This window comes from Danio aesculapii, chromosome 24 (assembly GCF_903798145.1).
Source record: "Danio aesculapii chromosome 24, fDanAes4.1, whole genome shotgun sequence".
Lineage (NCBI taxonomy): Eukaryota > Metazoa > Chordata > Actinopteri > Cypriniformes > Danionidae > Danio > Danio aesculapii.
In genome coordinates this window covers 26,776,218-26,800,901 of record NC_079458.1, presented here as the reverse complement: position 1 = coordinate 26,800,901, position 24,684 = coordinate 26,776,218, and the positions used below count along the sequence as shown (strand labels likewise).

At 42.0% G+C, this 24,684-nt stretch overlaps 2 protein-coding genes and 1 pseudogene across 2 annotated transcripts; all 3 read left to right on the top strand.

Annotated features, from left to right (window-relative positions):
- Positions 1-9,784: 9,784 nt before the first annotated feature.
- On the top strand, positions 9,785-12,508 carry LOC130218629 (mucin-4-like). Its single transcript, XM_056450871.1, has 3 exons — positions 9,785-9,856; positions 9,929-9,978; positions 10,066-12,508. The coding sequence occupies exons 1-3, from the start codon at positions 9,804-9,806 to the stop codon at positions 12,444-12,446; spliced, it is 2,484 nt and encodes an 827-aa protein (XP_056306846.1). The 5' UTR covers positions 9,785-9,803; the 3' UTR covers positions 12,447-12,508.
- Positions 12,509-15,445: 2,937 nt separating this feature from the next.
- On the top strand, positions 15,446-18,197 carry LOC130218634 (uncharacterized). Its single transcript, XM_056450877.1, has 3 exons — positions 15,446-15,534; positions 15,611-15,666; positions 15,746-18,197. The coding sequence occupies exons 1-3, from the start codon at positions 15,482-15,484 to the stop codon at positions 18,139-18,141; spliced, it is 2,505 nt and encodes an 834-aa protein (XP_056306852.1). The 5' UTR covers positions 15,446-15,481; the 3' UTR covers positions 18,142-18,197.
- Positions 18,198-21,665: 3,468 nt separating this feature from the next.
- Positions 21,666-24,363, top strand: LOC130218084 (uncharacterized; annotated as a pseudogene).
- Positions 24,364-24,684: the final 321 nt, after the last annotated feature.

The following is a 24,684-nucleotide window of genomic DNA, read 5'->3' as shown; positions in this document are numbered from 1 at the left end:
TGAAACAGTGGACGTTCTACTCACTGATATGACTGCTGCTTTTGCTTTGGAATATAATACTGCAAGATGGACAGATGGACTATCTTTCCCTCCTTCTAGCTAGTTTCACCTAAAACTGCTAACACATCTTGCTACTGGCTTTTTTTTCTTTTTACTTTTATAAGTACCACTTATAAACGTACAATGCATGCTCGTCGTAGACTCAGTTGTTTAGTTATAAATCGAGTCAATGGGAGTGCAACTAGGTTTGTGAAGTCCTGCAGCTTACCTTAGTTCCGAAGGTAAACATAGGAAAAGGTGTTCTAATGTAAGGGTTGGTTCACTGCCTCATGTTTTTTTATTTATTTCTTGATATTTTATTTTTTATCATTTATTATTTATTATTATTATTATTATTATTATTATTATATATATATATATTATCTGAGTGATGACAGAGATACAGGGACACCTAGCTGTGTATTAACTTTTGTCTATGTTCCATTATGTCTATCTTAAACAGAGGAGGAATGACAGGAAAGTCATTCATTAGGTTCACATCATGGAATGTTAAAGGTCTTAATGGTCCTGTAAAGAGGTCAAGAATCTTCTCTCATCTTAAAAATCTTAAATCCGACATAATTTTCCTTCGGGAGACACATTTACTCATTTCAGATCATCTTAGATTACAGAAACCATGGGTTGGCAAATTTACCACTATAAATTTAATGCTAAAATAAGAGTTAATAAAAATGTTCAGTTTTCAGCTTCTAATATTTTCTCTGATCTTCAAGGTCGCTACGTTATATAGTATCAGAAAACTATTTCAAACTCAGGTCTTGCTGGTAAATGTTTATGGCCCCAATTGGGATGATAAGAAATGTGTAAGTGTCACGGATTGGCCAGGCTCTTCCACCAACATCACGCATCGAGCACCTTCACCTGAGTATTAACCACGCACAGCTGCACCCAATCACTCCCATTCACTATATAAGCACACACCTCACTTCACTCATTGTCCGGTCTCGTTCCTACGAAGCGGACTCTGAGTGAACCACTTCCTAGGTTTCACTCCCCTGCGATCTCATCAAATATACTTACCTTAACTCTGTTTCCTTCCAGTCTGTCCAGTGTTCCCGGTGTCCTGTCAGTGTTGTGTGTCTCGTCAGTCTGTCTTCCCCGCAAGTCCTCTGGTGTGTGCATTCGTTCATCCTTCAGTGTCTATCCTCTCACCTGGCAAAGAGGATCATCAGTTCCTTCCAAACTCCATTCAACTCTCAATTAATATACACTTTGCTCATCTGTTGTAATAAACATCATTTATACTTACACCCCTGTTTGTCCGTCTGCTTCCCATAACAGAAGACCGGACCTTCAACTATCAACAGCATGAGCACTCACGATCCCCTTCAGGAGTTGGTGGATTCTTTGAAGAGAGTGCTACTACCATCTGCTCCACTTCCCGAAGCACCACCAGCACCGAGCACTTCTTCACCGTCCACCCACTCATCCAGTCCCATGGCTCGACCAGCGCCCTACTCTGGCGGGGCGGAGGAGTGCAATGGATTTCTCTTACAATGTTCTCTGGTATTCACTATGCAACCCGAGTTATACCCTACAGATCGGTCCAAAATCGCTTTCATCATCTCCCTTCTCTCTGGATCGGCTCTTCGGTGGGCTGAAACCATCTGGCAACAGTCTGGGCCGGTAACAACTTCCATTCAGTCATTCACCCAGTATTTCAAGGAGGTTTTTGGTCGCGCGGATGCTGAAGTAGCAGCCGGAGAACAGTTATACCATCTCAAACAGGGAGCCATGTCCACTCAGGAGTATGCTCTCAGATTCCGAACTCTGGCTGCTGCGAGCGGATGGAATGAGCGATCCCTCCTCACAACCTACCGGCTCGGACTAGAGCCCAGCCTCCGGTTACAGTTGGCTGCCCTCGACGACACGATGGGGTTGGAGAAGTTCATCCAACACTCTCTGCGCTGTTCCGATCGTCTGAGGGTCTACCAGCATGATACTCCACCAGTATCCCAAGCACTCCTCCGTTCGCCAGAGCCAGCCGTCCCTCCAGAACCAGAACCAATGATCATAGAATCTGGTAGACTCACGATCACTGAGCGACAGAGGAGGCTGACCCGGGGTCTATGCATGTACTGTGGTGCCGAAGGACATGTCAGGCTGGACTGTCCCATTCGTCCAGCACGCTCTGTGGTGAGTTTGTTCAGTTCTCCCATTGAAAAGATGCATCCTCTCACCACTAATGTCCAGTTAACCACCCCTTCTGTCTCAGTTTCAGTCACGGCCCTCATCGACTCCGGGTCAGCTGGAAATTTCATCTCGCACGCCCTCTGTCGCCGACTCCAGCTTAACACCGAAGCCTCGACGCACGTCTACCAGATTCAACCCATAACCACCGATATCCATTCTCAGGCACGTATCCATCGAAAACGTGAATCCGTCAATCTCCAAGTAGGACTGCTCCACAAAGAGGAGATTCAATTTCTGGTTCTGGAGGGTGCATTGATGGATATCATCTTAGGGCGCCCGTGGCTGGTGAAGCACGATCCCATCCTCTCTTGGGGCACAGGAGAAATAAGGAGATGGGGTGAAGAATGCAGATCCAGCTGTTTTCCCGATCTACCCTTACAAATTCAAAGACCCCTTACTGTCTACGTCACGTCTGTCGAAAGTCCAGTCGAGAAACGATCCATTCAGATCCCGAAGATCTACTCCTCATACGAGGACGTATTTTGCCCCAAGAGAGCTTCCCAGCTACCTCCACATCGGCCATGGGACTGCGCCATTGACCTGCTTCCAGATGCTCCTATGCCCAGAGGTAGGATCTACCCGTTGTCCCTTCCGGAAACAAAGGCCATGGAGGAGTACATTCAGGAGGCTCTGAGTCAGGGGTATATCCGCCCTTCCACGTCACCCGCTGCCTCAAGTTTCTTCTTCGTGGCTAAGAAGGATGGAGGGCTGCGGCCATGTATCGACTACCGAATCCTAAACCAAGGTACTGTCAAATTCCGCTATCCCCTTCCTCTCGTCCCGGCGGCCCTGGAACAACTCAGATCCGCCAAAATTTTCACCAAGTTGGACCTCCGCAGCGCCTACAACCTGGTGAGAATACGTGAGGGGGACGAGTGGAAGACTGGGTTTGTGACCCCTACTGGACACTACGAGTATCTGGTCATGCCCTATGGTCTGGTTAACGCCCCCTCCGTATTCCAAAACTTCATCCACGAAGTCCTCCGGGAGTTCCTCCATCTCTTCGTCATAGTCTACATCGATGATATCCTGATTTACTCCCGGAGTGAGGCCGAACATCGCCACCACGTTGCGGAGGTCCTGAAAACCCTCAGGAGACATCATTTGTATCTCAAGGCTGAAAAATGCTCCTTCCACTTACCATCTGTTCAGTTCTTGGGGTACATCATAGATCAGAGAGGGGTTCGTATGGACGAGGGGAAGGTTACCTCCGTCATCTCCTGGCCAGAACCCAGAACCATAAAGGAACTCCAACGTTTCCTAGGATTTGCCAATTTCTATCGACGTTTCATCCATAATTACAGTCTCATCACCGCTCCGCTCACCACTCTGTTAAAAAACAAACCCAAAACACTACCCTGGCCTCCCGAAGCCGCCGCAGCCTTCCAAAACCTCAAAGACTCCTTCACTCAAGCTCCACTCCTGACTCATCCTGATCCTGACTTGCCTTTTGTGGTCGAAGTGGATGCATCGACCACCGGAGTGGGAGCCATCCTATCCCAGTACCACGGTACTCCCTCATTACTCCATCCGTGTGCCTATTTCTCCCGGAAGCTCAGCCCGGCGGAAAGGAACTATGACATCGGAAATCGAGAACTTCTTGCCATCAAGCTCGCCCTGGAGGAGTGGCGACACTGGTTGGAGGGGGCCAAACATTCGTTCCAGGTAATCACAGATCATAAAAACCTACAGTACTTAAAAGATGCTAAAAGACTCTGTCCTCGTCAGGCCCGTTGGTCATTGTTCTTCTCCAGATTTCAGTTCTCTATATCATATCGACCAGGATCAAAAAATATCCGAGCAGATGCCCTTTCTAGAATTCACGACCAGCATGAAACCATTGAGACACCGGCCAAGATCCTTCCCGATCAGATCACTATCTGTCCCATCCAATGGTCCGCTCCAACAGTAGTTGCCACTCCAGAATCCAGAACTCCGCCGGGCTGTCCCCCCAATCGACGCTTCATCCCTGAAAATCAACGGGTAGATCTCATTCATTCCAGCCATGCATCTCTGGGCACAGGGCATCCTGGGGCCAACAACACCCTCTCGCTGCTATCCCAACGCTTTTGGTGGCCGAACATGGCGAGGGATGTGAGGAGATACGTCCAAGGCTGCAGAGAATGCGCTATGTCGAAGAGTCCTCGCCATCTACCTGCTGGTAAACTCCATCCCTTGCCCATCCCAAACCGCCCCTGGTCACACCTAGGAGTTGATTTCATGACAGACCTCCCATTGTCTGAAGGTAACACCTGCATTCTAGTCATCGTAGATCGATTCTCAAAATTCTGTCGGTTGATTCCTTTGAAAGGTCTACCCACAGCCCTAGAGACCGCCGAAAACCTGTTCAACCACGTCTTTGAAATTTTGGGTTACCAGAAGATATAGTCTCGGACCGAGGACCCAAATTTATCTCCAGACTATGGAAAGCATTCTTCAGACTCCTAGGTGTGACCGTAAGCCTCTCGTCTGGCTATCACCCTCAAACCAACGGCCAGACAGAGAGGAAAATTCAGGAAGTGGGGCGGTTCCTCAGGACCTTCTGTCACGGTCACCAAAACTCCTAGAGCCAGTTTCTGGGCTGGGCGGAATACGCCCAGAATTCCCTGCGGCAACCTACCACCGGACTTACGCCATTCCAATGTATCCTAGGGTTCCAACCTCCACTCTTTCCATGGGATGGCGCACCATCTGATGTCCCCGCAGTGGATTACTGGTTCCGGGAGAGCGAGAGAGTCTGGGACGATGCTCATCACCATCTTCAGAGGGCAGTACGCAGAACAAAGGAGGTATCCGATAAGAGGAGGATTCCAGGTCCCATCTATACTCCAGGGCAGAAGGTCTGGCTTTCCACTCGAGATATCCGTTTGCGACTGCCCTCCCGAAAACTAAGTCCCAGATTTGTTGGTCCCTTCAACATCCTGGAACAGGTCAACCCCGTCACATATAAATTACAGTTACTTCCACAGTACAGAATCCACCCCACATTCCACGTGTCCCTTCTAAAACCCTTTCACGATCCTCTGATTCCCTCCACAGAGCCTGGTCATAAAGAGGAACCTCCTCCCCCACTGATGTTAGAAGAAGGGGCCATCTACCAAGTCAAGGACATCCTACGGTCCCGGCGTCGTGGTGGTCAGCTTGAATACCTCGTCGACTGGGAAGGATACGGTCCCGAAGAAAGGTCATGGGTCCCCAGATCCGATATATTAGATCCCGCACTTATGGAAGAGTTCCACTCCAATCACCCAGAATTTCCAGCACCTCGAGGACGAGGTAGACCACCACGACGTCGGAGGTTCAGGCCCTCAGGAGCGGGCCCTGGGGAGGGGGGTAATGTCACGGATTGGCCAGGCTCTTCCACCAACATCACGCATCGAGCACCTTCACCTGAGTATTAACCACGCACAGCTGCACCCAATCACTCCCATTCACTATATAAGCACACACCTCACTTCACTCATTGTCCGGTCTCGTTCCTACGAAGCGGATTCTGAGTGAACCACTTCCCAGGTTTCACTCCCCTGCGATCTCATCAAATATACTTACCTTAACTCTGTTTCCTTCCAGTCTGTCCAGTGTTCCCGGTGTCCTGTCAGCGTTGTGTGTCTCGTCAGTCTGACTTCCCCGCAAGTCCTCTGGTGTATGCATTCGTTCATCCTTCAGTGTCTATCCTCTCACCTGGCAAAGAGGATCATCAGTTCCTTCCAAACTCCATTCAACTCTCAATTAATATCCACTTTGCTCATCTGTTGTAATAAACATCATTTATACTTACACCCCTGTTTGTCCGTCTGCTTCCCATAACAGTAAGCAAACTGATAGCTGCTTTACCAAATTTTAATTCCCATTATTTAACATTAGGGGGTGATCACAATTGTGTAATGGATCCAAATTTGATTCGCTCTAACCCAAAAACACAGGCCCTTTCCAAAATGGCAAATGAAATGCTAACCTTTATGAACTCTAAAAGGAAAAAAATTGGTCTCCAGACACAATAAAATTTAATTTCAACTAACCATGCAGAACAGCTTATTCTTAGATCCCAGGGTTATTTTTATGAGCATGGTGATAAAGCTAGGCGATTTTTAGCCCACCAACCTAAATCTAGATCATTAGCACAATATATTTCTGAAATTGCGAATGACGAAGGGGAATTAACAACTGACCCCCTTCAAATCAACAACATATTTACAAACTTTTACTCTAATCTTTATTCATCTGAAGCATCCAAGGACCCATTAAAACTGAAAGAGTTTATCATCCCAGCATTTCATTAGATCTTAAAAAAGACCTAGACCACCCCCTTTAGTTGCATGAAATATCTGAGGCCATATCAGCATTACAGGGTGGCAAGACCCCAGGCCCTGATGGCTTTCCCATCGAATTCTATAAGAAGTTTTCTGCTAAACTATCCTCACTTCTTCTAAACATATTTGAACCCTCTTTTTCTTAGGGAACTCTACCAAGATCTTTTAATGAAGCACTGATTATGCTTTTGTTGAAGCCCCAAAAAGATCCAACTAAATGTAGTTCATATCGTCCAATTTCTTTATTAAATGCAATGTGTACAGATATAGTGTATAGAGCGTCATATTGGGGTGAAATAAACACACCCAGTGCTATTTAACATCATTAAAATAGTTGACCAATTGGAGCAGTTTTCAGATCGACCACAACTTGACGTAGGAGTGCGGTCCCCCCGCCCACCAATATTGTTTGACAGGCGCATCACCATATCAGTCAAAGCGATGTCACTAAAGGAACACCCTTGTTCTGTTTTTAGATGCAAGGCTCATTGGGCTCAACACAAGATCAACATTCATCACATGATCGCTCTAATCGAGATTATTGTTTGTAACTTAGTTTGTTTGTAGGTAGGTTTGGAAACGTGTACTTTTCATTGCGTCTACCTTAAACTTCAGCCGTTTGCATTTCTCGCGGTCACAGAAGCTCACTGTGATCTAAACTGAAATAAAATAACGAACTTGCATGCAGGTCGCACACCAGAAGCGCCGCTCTGCGACGCGCAGTGTCGTGCCATGCATTTTAGAAATCTAAACATAGGTTTCTATTATGGTACACACACCGGCGCTTCAAGTCGGCGGCTGTCCGCCACGATTCAGGACACTTCATATTTCTGCCACGCCATCTGAATAGTTTTATTTTAAATAACATGCGAACGTGGTTGTCTGATGTGCCGTGTCACGGCTCTAAGCGGGTCTTCTGATGCCTCAGTCAAAGTTAATTCAGTGTGCGTGGTTATTAGTCTTGGTGTACAAGCTCGGAACTTTAAACTAGCACACAGTTGGCTCTAAAACTATACAAATACACAAATGATTTTGTACTCTGCTTGGTCTGTGTCCAAGTCGTACATGTATGCTGGTCCTCTCACTCATGTTGCTTCTCTCTGTCTGTTGCCAAACACAGAGAGGGGGAGCTCTTGGCTCCGCCCCCCTGTTACATTGGACGGGAATTTGAAACTAATTTTCATGTGAAGCAACACACCCCTAAAACAGCGAGCTGTGTACACGCCCCCAAAATGACACTTTTGAACACATTATAATAAAAAAATCTGAACTGTGTTTTGAACTGAACCTAAACTGGCACACTCAAAAGAGCCATAATATTAATATTAAATCTTAAAAAAGGGGGTAAACTATGTGCTCTTTAAAATCCACATTGTTTTAAGCAATGCAAGCAAGCAACCCATAGCAAGCAAAGCCAAATCAACCATGCACTACTCTCAGCACAAAAACTACAAAATAAAAAAAGAGCTTTCACAAAACCATACACCAAAAAAAGCTTCTGATCTGGGCTTTTCATAAAGTGTGAAACTACCAATCAGTTTGCTAGATTATTGCCTCAGACTAATCGGTTATCACAGGAATGTCTAATAAAAACAAATTAAAAAGTACAAAGAAAAAAATATTTGTATTTTGCCTAACAAACAATTTAATTATTTTTTTTCTGGTTGGGAAACATAGCTCATGCAACATAATTTTCTGTTAACTAAGAGAGAAGTGTATTCAGTGGGTGGAGAAAAGTAAAACATTGATACTGTACATTTGCACGGAGGAGCTCAAAGCTATGGTATGTGTTCTGCTGCAGAAACACCTGCTTCTTTCCCTAGCAAATATCTCGTGGCAGTCAACATACTGTATATTATACCATTCCACTAAGTTTTACATTAAATAACTATGCCTTTCTTATACAGTATTTTACACTTGGCATGTTTACTTGTTGCATGCATCACTGCCCTTGAAATGTTAAGTAAAACCTCTGTGAATTGATAGAACCTTGCAGTCACGTCCCATATGAAAATCTGATGCATGAAAATATTTACAAATTACATATATGACATAAAAGTTAATATTTGGATTTTACATATATGAAATATATGTCAAATATTTAACATATTTGAAATATTGCCAAAATGGCTGCTTATATGTATATTTGTTTTTCAAAATAAACAAATCAAATACCAAATAAAAAATCACTCCTAAAAGCATATTTCAAATCTGTAACAGATTGTAAAGATCCCATGCTCAAATACATTTAAACTTGAGTAGTAGATGATAAAATGTAACCTAATGTAAGGTATTTAGTATTGAATTTGATCAAATTGAAAAAAAAAAAATTAAATGCTGCAGGCCAGTCAACTTATTAGTATTGTTTGTTATATCTATAGAAAAGGGAGTCATGGAATGGTATTGTCATGACTCAACATTTTACAGAGCTTTCACTGAAATGTGTTTGACCATGAAATCTTTACAATCTGTTACATATTTGAAATTTTCTTTTAAAAGTAAATAGTTTTTTGCTATTTATGTACATTTTTTTTAAATATATTCATACATAAGAAGTAATTTTTGCTTCTTATGTATTTTTGCTTCTCAAAATATATGTTAAATATTTGATATATATTTTCTATATTTAAAATCCAAATATGAACTTATGTCATACATGTAAATGTGTAATCAAGAGAGTGTACATTTTCATTTAAGAATGTTTATCTCTATTCCAAGTCATGAAAAACAGGATTAAAGATCAACACAACAACATACCTGCATTTAGCAAACGCCAATTCAGCAGAATATAAGTTAGCATAAGCTGAAGTGGGTGTCATTTTTAATATAACTACACACATTTGAAGTAAACTAGCCAATTGCAGACTTTGATGACATTCAGTATACCAGAAAAATATATGTTTATTATGCGAAATACTTTCTTTTTACTTTTTTCTTTATTTACTCAAGAAAGTATACATTTTTTTTAAGAATATGTTTATCTCTTTTCCAAGGCATAAAAAGCTAATTTGTTTGGATAAATGTATTGTTGAAATGACATACCATGAAAATAACGTGCAACAATTGACACCTGAAACAAATGATCCTCCATTTGACATTCATGTGACAACTGATTGGTCTGAGGCAATAATCTAGCAAACTGACTGGTAGTTGCACACATTATAAAAAGGCCAGATCAGAAATGGAATGGCTTGATGTGGTAAAGCTTTTCTTTTGTAGATTGTGTGTTGAGGGTAGTGGATGGTTGTTTTGACTTGGTTTGCTATATGTGCTACAACCATGTGGATTTTAAGGTATGTCATTTTGCTTGTGTTCTTAATTGTGTGTTCTTTCATTTACCTTGTATTTATGATGTTCTTTTGTAGTTATTCTTTAGCAGTACTTTTAGCCCTTGGTGCATGTGATGCTGCAGCTGGTAAGGGTTATTTTTTCTCTCCCTCTTAAATCAGGCATTATTTATCTGCGTTTGCTCTGTTTGTTAACTGTTGTTTTCCTTTTGTAGTTCATGCATATAACCCTAGCAGCAGAAGAGGCCATCTTGGATCTAATAATCCTATTCAGTCGATGCAGGAAGTGAAACAAAGTCTCTATGACTTTTATGGCCTAACTGATGTAACTGGACCAATCAGCAAGGATACAGTTAAGTGGGACTTTGAGACTGGAAGTTACAGATCTCAGACTGGCTCCTCTGGCAATCCCTTAAGTGAAAAACCAGGCTCCGAATCGCATACAACACAAGGAATTAATGTTGATTCAACTGGAAGTGGTGGTGTTTATGGTTCTCTGGGAAATGCAGTGAGTATGGGCATGTCTGGGTATGATTCAAGTCGGTCAACTACTGTCCAAGGCTCTGAAGTCATCAGTTCTTCGGTCTTGGCCCCATCGCAGCAAAGCAGTTATTCTGTTTCTAAGCCAATGCAGGTAGTTTCCTCAATTCCACTTCAAATTGGCAGCGTGTCTGTGGCAAAGCCCAGCAGCCAACAGTTAGTGCAGATTATTTCCCAGTCCAGCAGTGAGCAACCAGCAAGTTCTGGAACCGTGGCCCAGTCTAACCCTCTGCAGTTATCCCAGCCCAGTGGCCAACTAATATCTCAGACTAGCTTCCAGCCTGCAGTGCCATCTGGTAGATGGCCCCTTAAGCCTCTGAACGGTAAACATCATCAAACTGGTTCCAGGCCAGTTCACAATGAACCAGTAAGTTCTTCAAAACCTCCCAAAGCCTCACAACCTAGTTTATCAATATTACAGTATGGTAGTGTGCCAAGTAGCCTAGCTGGGGCTAATTATGAACTTGTGAGCCAGTCAGTGCAGTCCAGTGGCCAAACTGTGAATCAACCAAGCATCATACAAACTCCCAAGGTCATTGACATCTCTGTGGTCCAGCCCAGTAGCCAGCAAATTCCACAGGCAGTTGATGCCTCTCTGGCCCAGGTCTCCAGCCAGCAGCTGTTACAGGGAAGCCAATCAGTTTCCCAGTCAAATAATGTACAACCAGTAGATGTAGGTTATGTTTTTGTTGCTCAGCCAGGTGGACCGACTCCACTCAAGCATCACAAGGGTAAACATCACTTTGGATCTAAGCCTTCCAGTAATAGTCCTCTCCAGACACTAAGATTTACTTCTGTAGATCAGTCCAGTAGCCAAATACCGGTGCAAACCAGCTATCAGTCTGGGCCCCAGCCAGCTCTTCAACTACCAGTACAAGCCAACTACCAGTTTTCATCTCCGTCCACATGGCAAACACTAGTACAGGCCAGTTACCAATCAGAGGCTCAGCCTACTTCCCAGCAGCAAGGACAAACTAGCTACCAGTCTGGGCCCCGATTTGTTGTTCAACAACCAGCACAAAAGGTCTACCAGTCTGCTAGCCAGCCCACTGTGCCACAACCAGTAGAAGTCATCTACCAATCAGAGGCCCAGTCTACTTCCCAACAGCCAGGACAAACAAGCTACCAGTTGGTGGCCGAGCCCGGTCTTCAACAACCAGGAATGGTTAGCTTTTCTGCAGCACCCCTTCCTCTTCAACCAGCACAAGCTAGCTACCAGTTGATGTCACAGCTAGGTGTCCAACAGCCAGCACAGGTTAGCTCCTCTGTAGCCCGACCAAGCCATCTGCAAGTTGGACAGTCCAACTACGAGTACGTTGTTAATCAGAATGGGCAAACCCTTTTCAAGCCACTTGACCCAATTCCTGTGGATCTTAACATTCCCAGCCCCCTCACATCTACTTTCAGACCAGCACATCTGCCTAGACATCCTAGGTTGCAGTCTGTAGTGCTTCAAAGTGAACAGCCAGTTGTGCTAGAGGTCCAACCAAGTGATTTGTCTCTTGCCAACCCTGGACCAGGGAGTTATACTTTTGTAGCTCCGCCCACTGGTCATCTTTCAAGACCGTTACAGCAGCCTAGCTACCAGCCTCCAGCCAAGCTATGGCAAGATGTGTTTTGGCCCCTAGTCAAGCCTAACGAACTGGAGTATTCCAGCTTTGAAGCACAAGTTGTTCCCAACCATGTGTCATTTCCTGTACAGTTTGTTTCCCAGCCTCAAATGCTCCCCGTTAGTCTGTCTGTCACTCAGTCCAGCTCTTCCCCGGTTGTGCCTGTGCAGTCCAGCTACCTGCCTCAGGTAGTGTCAAGTTATGAAACAGTCTTCCAGCCTGTATTGCAGACCTCTTCAGTGGTGGCGCCATCAAGTTCCCAAACCTGGAGCACCCCAATGGTTTCAAACTACGAGTCTGTGTTGCAGTCAGTGCAACCTGAACTTCGAATTCCAACACGGGTGAATTATCAGACTGTCACAAATCAAAATGCTCCTGGACCTGCTGGAAGCAATAGGCATTCATCACGGAAGCTGCTTAAGCTTTTGCAACAAGTCAAGTCCTAGGTGTTTGTTTGCAGTTTCCTGATTTGTTTACTTGCTGATGTGAATAAATTATTGGAAATGTCTGTGTGTGGACTTAAGTTTTATTTAATTTTAACTGCATCTGCAAAAATTAGAAGCTTTGGTAAATTAAGAGAAAATATATTGTACAGTATAGACTTCCTTCTCTCTCTATCAAGAAAATAAAATCCAGTGTACTGACTCTGAAGTACATGAGTAATGACACTAGTTGTTAGTTTTTTTTTTTTTTTTTTTTTTTTTTTTTTTTTTAACGGTATAATTTGCTTATGTATTTAATTACTTTAGTGTGCCAAATCTTATGTCAGACTATGTTTTATGATTATCCAATATAAAGCAGATGCATATGTAGCATATAACAAAAATGTCATTTTGTTTTATAATTTTAACTCCTAACCGAACATGATTTTAACAAAATTGTCCAAAGACGTGATATAGGACTAAATGTTACACTTGGACTGACTAAATTGGCTGAAGTGTATGAGTGTCTGTGTATAAGAGAGTGTGGGTGGTGATATGCAGATTGGGTAATTCCTAGCTTAGTGCTGGATTGTGGCTAGAAGGGCATCTGCTGTGTAAAATATTTGCCAAAGTAGTTGGTGGGTTATTCCCCTGTGGGTGACCCCTAATAAATCGGGGATTAGCTGAAGAAAAATTTATGAATATTATTGTTTTTTGAAGACTGACTGCAATAAAATTACTTTTGTGTGAAAAGTCTGATCAGCAAAACATCAATATGAGACAGTCCCACCACATTCTCATGGTAAGTGTTAACTTTTTAATTTAGTAGCTAATTCATATCGTTTGTATGATATCTTTTAGTATGATTTGCTCATCTTCCAGTGTGGGGTGGCGTTTGGGGACGTCCTTCCTTTAAAAAAAAACATACACTTTTCTGACAATACATAAAATAGTTATGTTCACTCATGAGATCTAGCTGGACATTCCACAACAGACCCAATTCCACAGCCCAACCCCAGATAAAACATTTTTTCCAATATGAAGTGTAACTAAAAAAAATCAGCATACAAATGCAACCATGTTCTTTAAAAATGTTCTTTTTTTACTTCACCCCATGGTATGTGTTAGTTGTAACATATCATGGGGTTAGATAACATTATGATTTCAACCAGGGTAAGTTGTAACATCATCAGTGGCATAAAAGAATGTAGGACATGCATAATGCAAAAGTTAGGGTTCATTTCAGTCGATATCTGATGTTTGTTAAATCAATCATTAACTAAAAAAAAATGATTGTTCAATTTGAATTATTGGCCAAAGCGAATACACTAATCCATTAAATCTCATTTACAGTAGTCCATGAAATGTTTCACTTGAATACTTAACAAAACCAAATGTAAAATAAGAACTGCATGCCTCAAAACACATCTTATTTGTTTCCTCTCTCTCACTCATAACTAGAATAAATAGAAAATCCACAGTTTCAAATATCTTACACTATCTGTATTACCAAAGATAAATTAGCCTATTTTAAACTATTTTGCTGCTAATGACAAAATCATTTATTGTGCTGGTATGTTTCAGTCTGACTTTTAATCAAGTCGTTTGACCACAATGAGCTAGGATAGGCTTTTAAAAGCTACTCTCAGCACTGAACGCCAGTTTGCACAGCAGATGGCCATTTTAGACATGATGCAAGAAAATGCTTGCAGAAAGGGGCATTATGGACATTTTTAAATGTGAAATGCTTATTAGATTCTTTCATTAACTTTTTATAAGTTATAAATTAAAAATATTTTTTAAATGTTTTTAAAAAGCATGATTTTATTGCATTCTCATAGTAAAAAAACATTAATAAATATAATAATAATGGCACTTGTATGCACTGTTTTGACTATGGAAGTAAGAAGCCCTGCATTCACTCTTTCTGGGACCTATGCAGCTTTCAATACACCACTGAACATAATGAAATAGCCTTAAAGACAAAAATAAGATGCGAAAGCATTCTATTTAACACTCACTTTTCAATAAAACTGTGTGTATCTGTGTGTGTTACAATGTTGAATACAATGTTTAAATGTGCATCAGCTTCAACAACTGGACACTAGAGATGTAACAGTGTGAAAATTTTGTATCATTACTAAAGTGACCAAAATGATCACAGTTATTAATATTGTCATGGTTTTGTTAAACTTTTCTATATGAGACATGGCACATTATTGCTTGCTTCCATCAGTTTGCAGTGCATTTACTTAATGTTTCAAGGGCAGTGATGCATTTCACATGCAATAAGTAAATATGCCGAGTGTAAACTACAGTATAAGAGAGGGATAGTCATTTAATGTAAAACTTTGTGGAATGGTATAATATAGAGTATGTTGACCTCAACTGGATATTTGCAAGGGGAAGAAGCAAGTGTTTCTGCAGTAGAATGCACATACCACAGCTTTGAGTATTGGACAGCTATTCTCATTAAAGAGTATCAATGTTTTTGCTTTTCTTCTCCCACTGAACGCTCTTCTCACTAAGTTAACAGAAAATAATGTTGCATGAGTAATGTTTTTCTACCTCTTCATTGTGATCATGTTGCAAACAGGATTAGAGGTCCACAAAACAGCATACCTGCATTTAGCAGAACAACAATTCAGCATAATATAAGTTAGTATAAGCTGAAGAGGGTCTTGCTTTGAATATAAATTTAAAGTAAACTGGTCAGTTGCAGACATTTAAAAATATATATATTTATTATGCGAAATACTTTGTTTTTATTCTTACTTTTTTCTTCATTTAATGAAGAGAGTATACGTTTTCATTTAAAAGCTAATTTGTTAGGATAAATGTATTGTTGAAATGACATACCATGAAAATAGCGTGCAACAATTGACACCTGAAACTAATGATGATCCATTAGACATTCCTGTGACAACTGATTGGTCTGAGGCAATAATCTAGCAAACTGATTGGTAGTTGCACACACTATTAAAAAGGCCAGATCATAAGTGTTATTGTGTTGTGTGGTGAAGCTATTTTAGTTACAGGTTTTGTGCTGAGGGTAGTGGATGATTGTTTTGACTTGGTTTGCTGTGTGTGCTACAACAATGTGGATTTTAAGGCATGTGGTTTTCCTTGTGTTCTTAATTGTGGGTTTTACCACTTTGTATTTAAAATGACCACTTTTCCCTTTGCAGTTATTCTTTAGCAGTACTTTTAGCCCTTGGTGTATGTGATGATGATCTTGCAACTGGTAAGTGGGGAAAAAAAATCCACCTAAATCCAGCATTATTTAACTGAATTTGTTGTTAATTGGGATTTTCCTTTTGCAGTTTATGGATCCAGCCCTGGCAGCAGTGGAGGCCATCTTCTATCTAATAATCCTAGTCAGTCCATGCAGGAAGTGAAACAAAGTCTTTATGGCCTAACTGATGTAGCTGGACTAGTCGGCAAGGATGCAGTTAAATGGGGCTTTGGGACTGGAAACTACAAATCTCAGGCTGGCTCTTCAGGCACTCCCATGACCAGTGGAAAACCAGGCTCTGAATTCCGTACTACAAGCCAACAAGGATTTCATGTTGATTCCACTGGAAGTGGTAGTCTTGTTTATGGTTCTCTGGGAAATGCAGTGAGTATGGGCATGTCTGGGTATGATTCAAGTCAGTCAACTACTGTCCAAGGCTCTGAAGTCATCAGTTCTTCTGTCTTGGCCCCATCGCAGCAAAGCAGTTATTCTGTTTCTAAGCCCATGCAGGTAGTTTCCTCAATTCCACTTCAAATTAGCAGTGTGTCTGTGGCAAAGCCCAGCAGCCAACAATTCGTGCAGACCATTTCCCAGTCCAGCAGTGAGCAACCAGAAAGTTCTGGAACCGTGGCCCAGTCTAACCCTCTGCAGTTATCCCTGCCTAGTGGCCAACAAATATCTCAGACAAGCTTCCAATCTGCAGTGCCATCTGGTAGATGGCCCCTTAAGCCTCTGAAAGGTAAACACCATCAAACTGGTTCCAGGCCAGTTCACAAAGCACCGATCAGCTCCTCAAAACCTTCCAAACCCTCACAATCTAGCTTGTCATTATTACAGTACAGTAGTGTGCCAAGTAGCCTAGATGTGGCTAGCTATGAACTTTTGAGCCAGTCAGGCAGCCAGCAATCAACCCAGTCCAGTGGCCAAACTGTAACTCAACCAAGCGTCATACAGGCTCCCAGTGTCATTGACATCTCTGTGGTTCAGCCCAGTAGCGAGCGAATTCCACAGGCAGTTGATGCCTCTCTGGCCCAGGTCTCCAGCCAGCAGCTGTTACAGGAAAGCCAATCGGTTTCCCAGTCAAATAATGTACAACCAGTAGATGTAGGTTATGTCTTTGTGGCTCAGCCAGGTGGACTGACTCCTCTCAAGCATCACAAAGGTAAACCTCACTTTGGATCTAAGCCTTACAGTAATAGTCCTCTCCAGACACTAAAATTTACTTCTGTAGATCAGTCCAGTAGCCAAATACCAGTACAAACCAGTTACCAGTCTGGGCCCCGGTTGGTGGTTCAACAGCCAGCACAACCGGTCTACCAGTCTGCTAGCCAGCCCGCTGTGCCACAACTAGTAGAAGCCATCTACCAATCAGAGGCCCAGTCTGCTTCCCAACAGCCAGGACAAACAAGCTACAAGTTGGTTTCCAAACCCAGTCTTCAACAACCAGGAATGGTTAGCTTTTCTGCAGCCCCACTTGCTCAACCAGCACAAGCTAGCTACCAGTTGGTGGCACAGCTAGGTGTCCAACAGCCAGCAAAGGTCAGCTCCTCTGTATCCCGACCAAGTCATCTGCAAGCAGGACAGTCCAACTATGACTCTGTTGTCAATCAGAATGGGCAAACTCTTTTCAAGCCAGTGCAGTCCCATGGGATTCATCAGATTGGCTCCAAACTTTATTCATGTCATGAGTTACCTCAGCACGGTTACCAGCGGAGACATCACTCTCCATCTACACATGGTCTTCAAACTCTAGCTCAGGATATCAAGCCTTTTGTTCTGCCCAGTGACCCGATTCCTGTGGATCTCAATCCCAGCCCCCTCACATCTACTTTCAGACCAGCACATCTGCCTAGACATCCTAGCTTGCAGTCCGTAGTGCTTCAAAGTGAACAGCCAGTTGTACTAGAAGTCCAACCAAGTGATTTGTCTCTTGCCAACCCTGGACCGGTGAGTTATACTTTTGTAGCTCAGCCTACTGGTCATCCTTCAAGACCATTGCAGCAGCCTAGCTACCAGCCTCCAGCCAAGCTATGGCAAGATGTGTTTTGGCCCCTAGTCAAGCCTAACAAACTGGAGTATTCCAGCTTTGAGGCACAAGTTCTTCCCAACCTTGTGTCATTTCCTGTACAGTTTGTTTCCCAGCCTCAAATGCTCCCCGCTAGTCTGTCTGTCACTCAGTTCAGCTCTTCCCCGGTTGTGCCTGTGCAGTCCAGCTACCAGCCCCCACTAGTGTCAAGTTATGAGACCGTCTTCCAGCCTGTATTGCAGACCTCTTCAGTGGTGGTGCCATCAAGTTCCCAAACCTGGAGCACCCCAATGGTTTCAAACTACGAGTCTGTGTTGCAGTCAGTCCAACCTGAACTTCCAGTTCCATCACCGGTGAATTATCAGACTGTCCCAGATCAAAATACTCTTGGACCTGCTGGAAGCAATAGGCATTCATCACGGAAGTTGCTTAAGCTGTTGCAACAAGTCAAGTCCTAGGTGTTTGCAGTTTCCTGATTTGTTTACTTTGATGTCAATAAATTATTGGGAATGTGTCTGTGTGGACGTAAGTTTTATTTTAACCGCATTGCAGAAATTAGAAGCTTTGAGAAATTAAGAGTAAATGGATTGTACAGTATAGACTTCCTTCTCTCTCTATCCTCAAGAAAAGGGAAAAATCCAATGTGCTGACGTACATATGTAATTACACTACTAGTTGTTAAATGAACAGCTTTATGTTTTTTTTTTTTTTTTTTTTTTTTTAACTTCCTGTTTTCTTATGCATTTAATTACTTTAACGTGCTAAATTTACTTATGTCAGACTATATTTTGATTATCCAACACAAAGCAGATGCATATGTAGCTTTATAACCATGTTATTATTGTTTTCATTAACTCTGAAAAGAACATGATTTTAACAAGTGTCGAAAGACATGTGGTATAGGACTAAAGCTGTGGTCACACTTGGCTTTTCCTCCCATAGACTTCCATTCATATGCACGCGAATGCGTCAGACCGGAAACGCGGGGTCATGCGTCAAGTTTCGCATGTTGCTGCGGTGCAAATTCAAGCTTGGTGAACTCTGACCTGCGAAATCACATCACTTGACTGCGTGAGACCAATCGAGGATCAAAACAGGATCTCTCTGGACAGAAATTTAAAACATGGAGCAATCGCTCGCTTTTTTTTAATGTCTAATCATCTTGTTTAATCCTGCCCCCTTTCGCAGCGCTGCACGACAGAATTTCGCGCATACAAAGCTCGGTGTGAACGTAGCTTAATTGTAATACTTGGATTAACTAAATTGGCTGAAGTGTATGAGTGTCTGTGTATAAGAGGGTCTGGGTGGTGCTATGCAGATTGGGTGATTCCTAGCTTAGTGCTGGATTGTGGCTAGAAGGGCATCTGCAGTGTAAAATATATGCCAAAGTAATTTGTGGGTTATTCCCCTGTGGGTGACCCCTGATAAATCAGGAACTACCTAAAGAAAAATTAATGAATATTGTTGTTTTTTTGAAGACTGACTGCAATAAAATTGCTTTTGTGTGAAAAGTCTGATCGGCAAAACATCAATATGAGACAGTCCCACCGCATTCTCATGGTAAGTATTAAGTTTTTAATTTAGTAGCTAATTCATATCGTTTATATGATGTCTTTTAGTATGATTTGCTCATCTTCCAGGGTGGGGTTTGGGGATGTGCTTTCTTTTTAAAAAAAAAACTACACTTTTCTGACAATACATAAAATAGTTATGTTCCCTCATGAGATCTAGCTGGACATTCCACAACAATTCCAAAGCCCAACCCCAGACAAAACATTTTTTGCAATATGAAGTGTAACTAAAAAACCAGCATACAAATGCAACCATGTTCTTTAAAAATGTTCTTTTTTTTTTACTTCACCCCATGGTATGTGTTAGTTGTAACATATCATGGGGTCAGATAACATTATGATTTCAACCAGGGTAAGTTTGTAACATCATCAGTGGCATAAAAGAATGTAGGACATGCATAATGCAAATGTTAGAGGTCATTTCAGTCGATATCTGATGTTTGTTAAATCGGTCATTAACTAAAAAAAAATGATTGTTTAATTTGAATTAATGACCAAAGCGAATACACTAATGCATTAAATCTCATTTACAGTAGTCCATGAAATGTTTCACTTGAATACTTAACAAAACCAAATGTAAAATAAGAACTGCATGCCTCAAAACACATCTTATTCGTTCCCTCTCCCTCTCTCCCACTCATAACTAGAATAAATAGAAAATCCACAGTTTCAAATAATATCTTACACTATCTGTATGACCAAAGATAAATTAGCCTATTTTAAACTATTTTGCTGCTATTGACAAAATCATTTATTGTGCTGGTATGTTTCAGTCTGACTTTTAATCAAGTCGTTTGACCACAATGAGCTAGGATAGGCTTTTAAAAGCTACTCTCAGCACTGAACGCCAGTTTGCACAGCAGATGGCCATTTTAGACATGATGCAAGAAAATGCTTGCAGAAAGGGGCATTATGGACATTTTTAAATGTGAAAAGCTTATTGGATTCTTTCATTAGCTTTTTATAAGTTATAAATTAAAAATATTTTTAAAATGTTTTTAAAAAGCATGATTTTATTGCATTCTCATAGTAAAAACATTAATAAATATAATAATAATGGCACTTGTATGCGCTGTTTTGACTATGGAAGTAAGAAGCCCTGCATTCACTCTTTCTGGGACCTATGCAGCTTTCAATACACCACTGAACATAATGAAATAGCCTTAATGACAAAAAATAAGATGCGAAAGCATTCTATTTAACACTGACTTTTCAATAAAACTGTGTGTATCTGTGTGTGTTACAATGTTGAATACAATGTTCAAACGTGCATCAGCTTAAACAACTGGACACTAGAGATGTAACAGTGTGAAAATTTTGTATCATTACTAAAGTGACCAAAATGATCACAGTTATCAATATTATCATGGTTTTGTTAAACTTTTCTATATGAGACATGGCACATTATTGCTTGCTTCCATCAATTTGCAGTGCATTTACTTAATGTTTCAAGGGCAGTGATGCATTTCACATGCAATAAGTAAATATGGCGAGTGTAAACTACAGTATAAGAGAGGGATAGTCATTTAATGTAAAACTTTGTGGAATGGTATAATATAGAATATGTTGACTGAAACCATAGACTGTAAAATATAGACTGCAACTAGATATTTGCAAGGGAAAGGAGCAAGTGTTTCTGCAGTAGAATGCACATACCACAGCTTTGAGTATTGGACAGCTATTCTCATTGAAGAGTATCAATGTTTTTGCTTTTCTTCTCCCACTGAACGCTCTTCTCACTAAGTTAACAGAAAATAATGTTGCATGAGTAATGTTTTTCTACCTCTTTATTGTGATCATGTTGCAACAGGATTAGAGGTCCACAAAACTGCATAGCTGCATTTAGCAGAACAACAATTCAGCATAATATAAGTTAGCATAAGCTGACGAGGGTTCTTGCTTTGAATATAAATAATAAATACACACATTTGAAGTAAACTGGTCAATTTCAGACTTTTATATATATATATATATATAATATATATATATTATATAATATATATATATATTAATAATATATATATATAATATATATATATATATATATTTGTTATGCGAAATACTTTGTTTTTATTCTTACTTTTTTCTTCATTTAATGAAGAGAGTATACGTTTTCATTTAAAAGCTAATTTGTTAGGATAAATGTATTGTTGAAATGACATACCATGAAAATAGCGTGCAACAATTGACACCTGAAACTAATGATGATCCATTAGACATTCCTGTGACAACTGATTGGTCTGAGGCAATAATCTAGCAAACTGACTGGTAGTTGCACACACTATTAAAAGGCCAGATCAGAAGTGGTATTGTGTTGTTTGGTGAGTTTTTTTTTTTTTTTAATTTTATAGCTTTTGAGCTGAGGGTAGTGGATGGTTGTTTTGACTTGGTTTGCTGTGCGTACTACAACAATGTGGTTTTTTGAGGTATATCGTTTTGGTTGTGTTATTTGTGTGTTCTACCATTTACCTAGTATTTTAAATGACCACTTTACCTTTGTAGTTATTCTTCGCAGTACTTTTAGCCCTTGTGCATGTGGTGATGATATTGCAACTGGTAAGTGGATTTTTTTTATTTTTATATATTTTTTTCTTAAATCCAGCATTATGTAACTGAGCTTGTTTCTGCTATTTGGGATTTCCTTTGCAGTCTATGGATCCAGCCCTGGCAGCAGTGGAGGCCATCTTCAATCCAATAGTCCTAGTCTGTCCATGCAGGAAGTGAAACAAAGTCTCTATAACTTCTATGGCCTAACTGATGCAGCAGCTGGACCAGTCAGCAAGGATGCAGTTAAATGGGCTTTGGGACTGGAACTACAGATCTCAGACTGGCTCTTCAGGCACTCCCATGACAAGTGGAAAACCAGGCTCTGAATCCCATACTCAAGCCAACAAGGATTTCATGTTGATTCCGCTGAAAGTGGTAGTCTTGTTTACAGTTCTGTGGGAAATGCATTGAGCATGGGCATGTCTGGGTATGATTCAAGTCAGTCAACTACTGTCCAAGCCTCTGAAGTAATTGGTTCTTCTGTCTTGGCCCCATTGCAGCAAAGCAGTTATTCTGTTTCTAAACCAATGCAGGTTTCCTCAATTCCACTTCAAATTAGCAGTGTGTCTGTGGCAAAGCCCAGCAGCCAACAATTCGTGCAGACCATTTCCCAGTCCAGCAGTGAGCAACCAGAAAGTTCTGGAACCGTGGCCCAGTCTAACCCTCTGCAGTTATCCCTGCCCAGTAGTCAACAAATATCTCAGACTAGCTTCCAATCTGCAGTGCCATCTGGTAGATGGCCCCTTAAGCCTCTGAAAAGTAACCCCCATCAAACTGGTTCCAGGCCAGTTCACAATGCACCGATCAGCTCCTCAAAACCTTCCAAAGCCTCACAATCTAGCTTGTCAATATTACAGTACAGTGGTGTGCCAAGTAGCCTAGATGTAGCTAGCTATGAATTTTTGACCAGTCAGGCAGCCAGCAATCAACGCAGTCCCAGTGCCCAAACTGTGACTCAACCAAGCGTCATACAAGCTCCCAGTGTCATTGACCTCTCTGTGGTCCAGCCCAGTAGCCAGCAAATTCAACAGGCGGTTGATGCCTCTCTGGCCCAGGTTCCAGCCAGCAGCTGTCTCAGGAAAGCCAATCGGTTTCCCAGTCAAATAATGTACAACCAGTAGATGGAAGTTATGTTTTTGTGTCTCCGTCAGGTGGGCTTACTCCTCTCAAGCATCACAAAGGTAAACCTCACTTTGGATCTAAGCCTTCCAGTAATAGTCCTCTCCAGACACTAAGATTTACTTCTGTAGATCAGTCCAGTAGCCAAATACCAGTACAAACCAGTTACCAGACTGGGCCCCCGGTTTTGTTGTTCAACAGCCAGCACAAACGGTCTACCAGTCTGCTAGCCAGCCCGCTGTGCCACAACTAGTAGAAGCCATCTACCAATCAGAGGCCCAGTCTGCTCCCAACAGCCAGGACAAACAAGCTTCCAGTTGGTGGCCAAACCTAGTCTTCAACAACCAGGAATGGTTAGCTTTTCTGCAGCCCCACTTGCTCCTCAACCAGCACAAGCTAGCTACCAGTTGGTGGCACAGCTAGGTGTCCAACAGCCAGCACAGGTCAGCTCATCTGTATCATCCCGACCAAGTCATCTGCAAGCAGGACAGTCCAACTATGACTCTTTTGTCAATCAGAATGGGCAAACTCTTTCAAGCCAGTGCAGTCCCATGGGATTCATCAGATTGGCTCCAAACTTTATTCATGCCATGAGTTACCTCAGCACGGTTACCAGCGGAGACATGACTCTCAATCTACACATGGTCACTCCACTCTAGCTCAGGATATCAAGCCTTTTGTTCTGCCCAGTGACCCGATTCCTGTTGATCTTAACATTCCCAGCCCCCTCACATCTACTTTCAGACCAGCACATCTGCCTAGACATCCTAGCTTGCAGTCCGTAGTGCTTCAAAGTGAACAGCCAGTTTGTACTAGAAGTCCAACCAAGTGATTTGTTTCTTGCCAGCTCTGGACCAGGGGAGTTATACTTATGTAGCTCAGCCCCACTGGTCATTCCTTCAAGACCATTGCAGCAGCCTAGCTACCAGCCTCCAACCAAGCTATGGCAGATGTGTTTGGCCCCTAGTCAAGCCTAACAAACTGGAGTATTCCAAGCTTTGAGGCACAAGTTCTTCCTAACCAGGTGTCTTCTGTTCCGGTACAGTTTGTGTCCCAGCCTCAAATGCTCCCCGCTAGTCTGTCTAGCTCTTCCCCAGCTGTGCCAGTGCAGTCCAGCAACCAGCCCTCAGGTAGTGTCAAGTTATGAGACTGTTTTCCAGCCTGTATTGCAGACCTCTTCAGTGTGGTGCCATCAAGTTCCCAAACCTGGAGCAGCCAATAGTTTTCAAACTACGAGTCTGTGTTTGCAGTCAGTGCAACCTGAACCTCCAATTCCTATCACAGGTGAATTATCAGACTGTCACAGATCAAAATGCTCCTGGATCTGCTGGAAGCAATAGGCCTTCATCACGGAAGTTGCTTAAGCTGTTGCAAACAAGTCAAGTCCTAGGTGTCTGTTTGATTTTTCTGATTACTGTTTGCTCCCTGCCAATAAATTGTTAGCTGAACTGTGTTGACTGCGTTTTTTTTATTTTTATTTATTTTTTTTTTTTTGACATGCTTTACATCCCCCCCCCCCCTTTTTTTTTTTTTTTTTTTTTTCCTAGTTCGGCATGGTGGTGCAGTGGGTAGCATGTTTGCCTCACCAACTAGAAGGTCAGTTGGTATTTCTGTGTGGCATTTGCATGTTCGTGTGGGTTTTCTTCCAGGTGTGCAGGTTTCCCCCACAAGTCCAAAGACATGTAGTACAAGTGAATTGGGTATGCTAAAAATTCACTGTAGTGTTTGTGTATGGATGTTTGCCAGTGATGGGTTGTAGCTGAA

Coding starts and splice junctions, on each gene's coding strand:
- LOC130218629 (XM_056450871.1), top strand. CDS start 9,804: ATGGTTGTTTTGACTTGGTTTGCTATATGTGCTACAACCATGTGGATT. Junction 9,857..9,928: donor ACAACCATGTGGATTTTAAG/GTATGTCATTTT, acceptor GTTCTTTTGTAG/TTATTCTTTAGCAGTACTTT. Junction 9,979..10,065: donor TGCATGTGATGCTGCAGCTG/GTAAGGGTTATT, acceptor TTCCTTTTGTAG/TTCATGCATATAACCCTAGC.
- LOC130218634 (XM_056450877.1), top strand. CDS start 15,482: ATGATTGTTTTGACTTGGTTTGCTGTGTGTGCTACAACAATGTGGATT. Junction 15,535..15,610: donor ACAACAATGTGGATTTTAAG/GCATGTGGTTTT, acceptor TTCCCTTTGCAG/TTATTCTTTAGCAGTACTTT. Junction 15,667..15,745: donor TGATGATGATCTTGCAACTG/GTAAGTGGGGAA, acceptor TTCCTTTTGCAG/TTTATGGATCCAGCCCTGGC.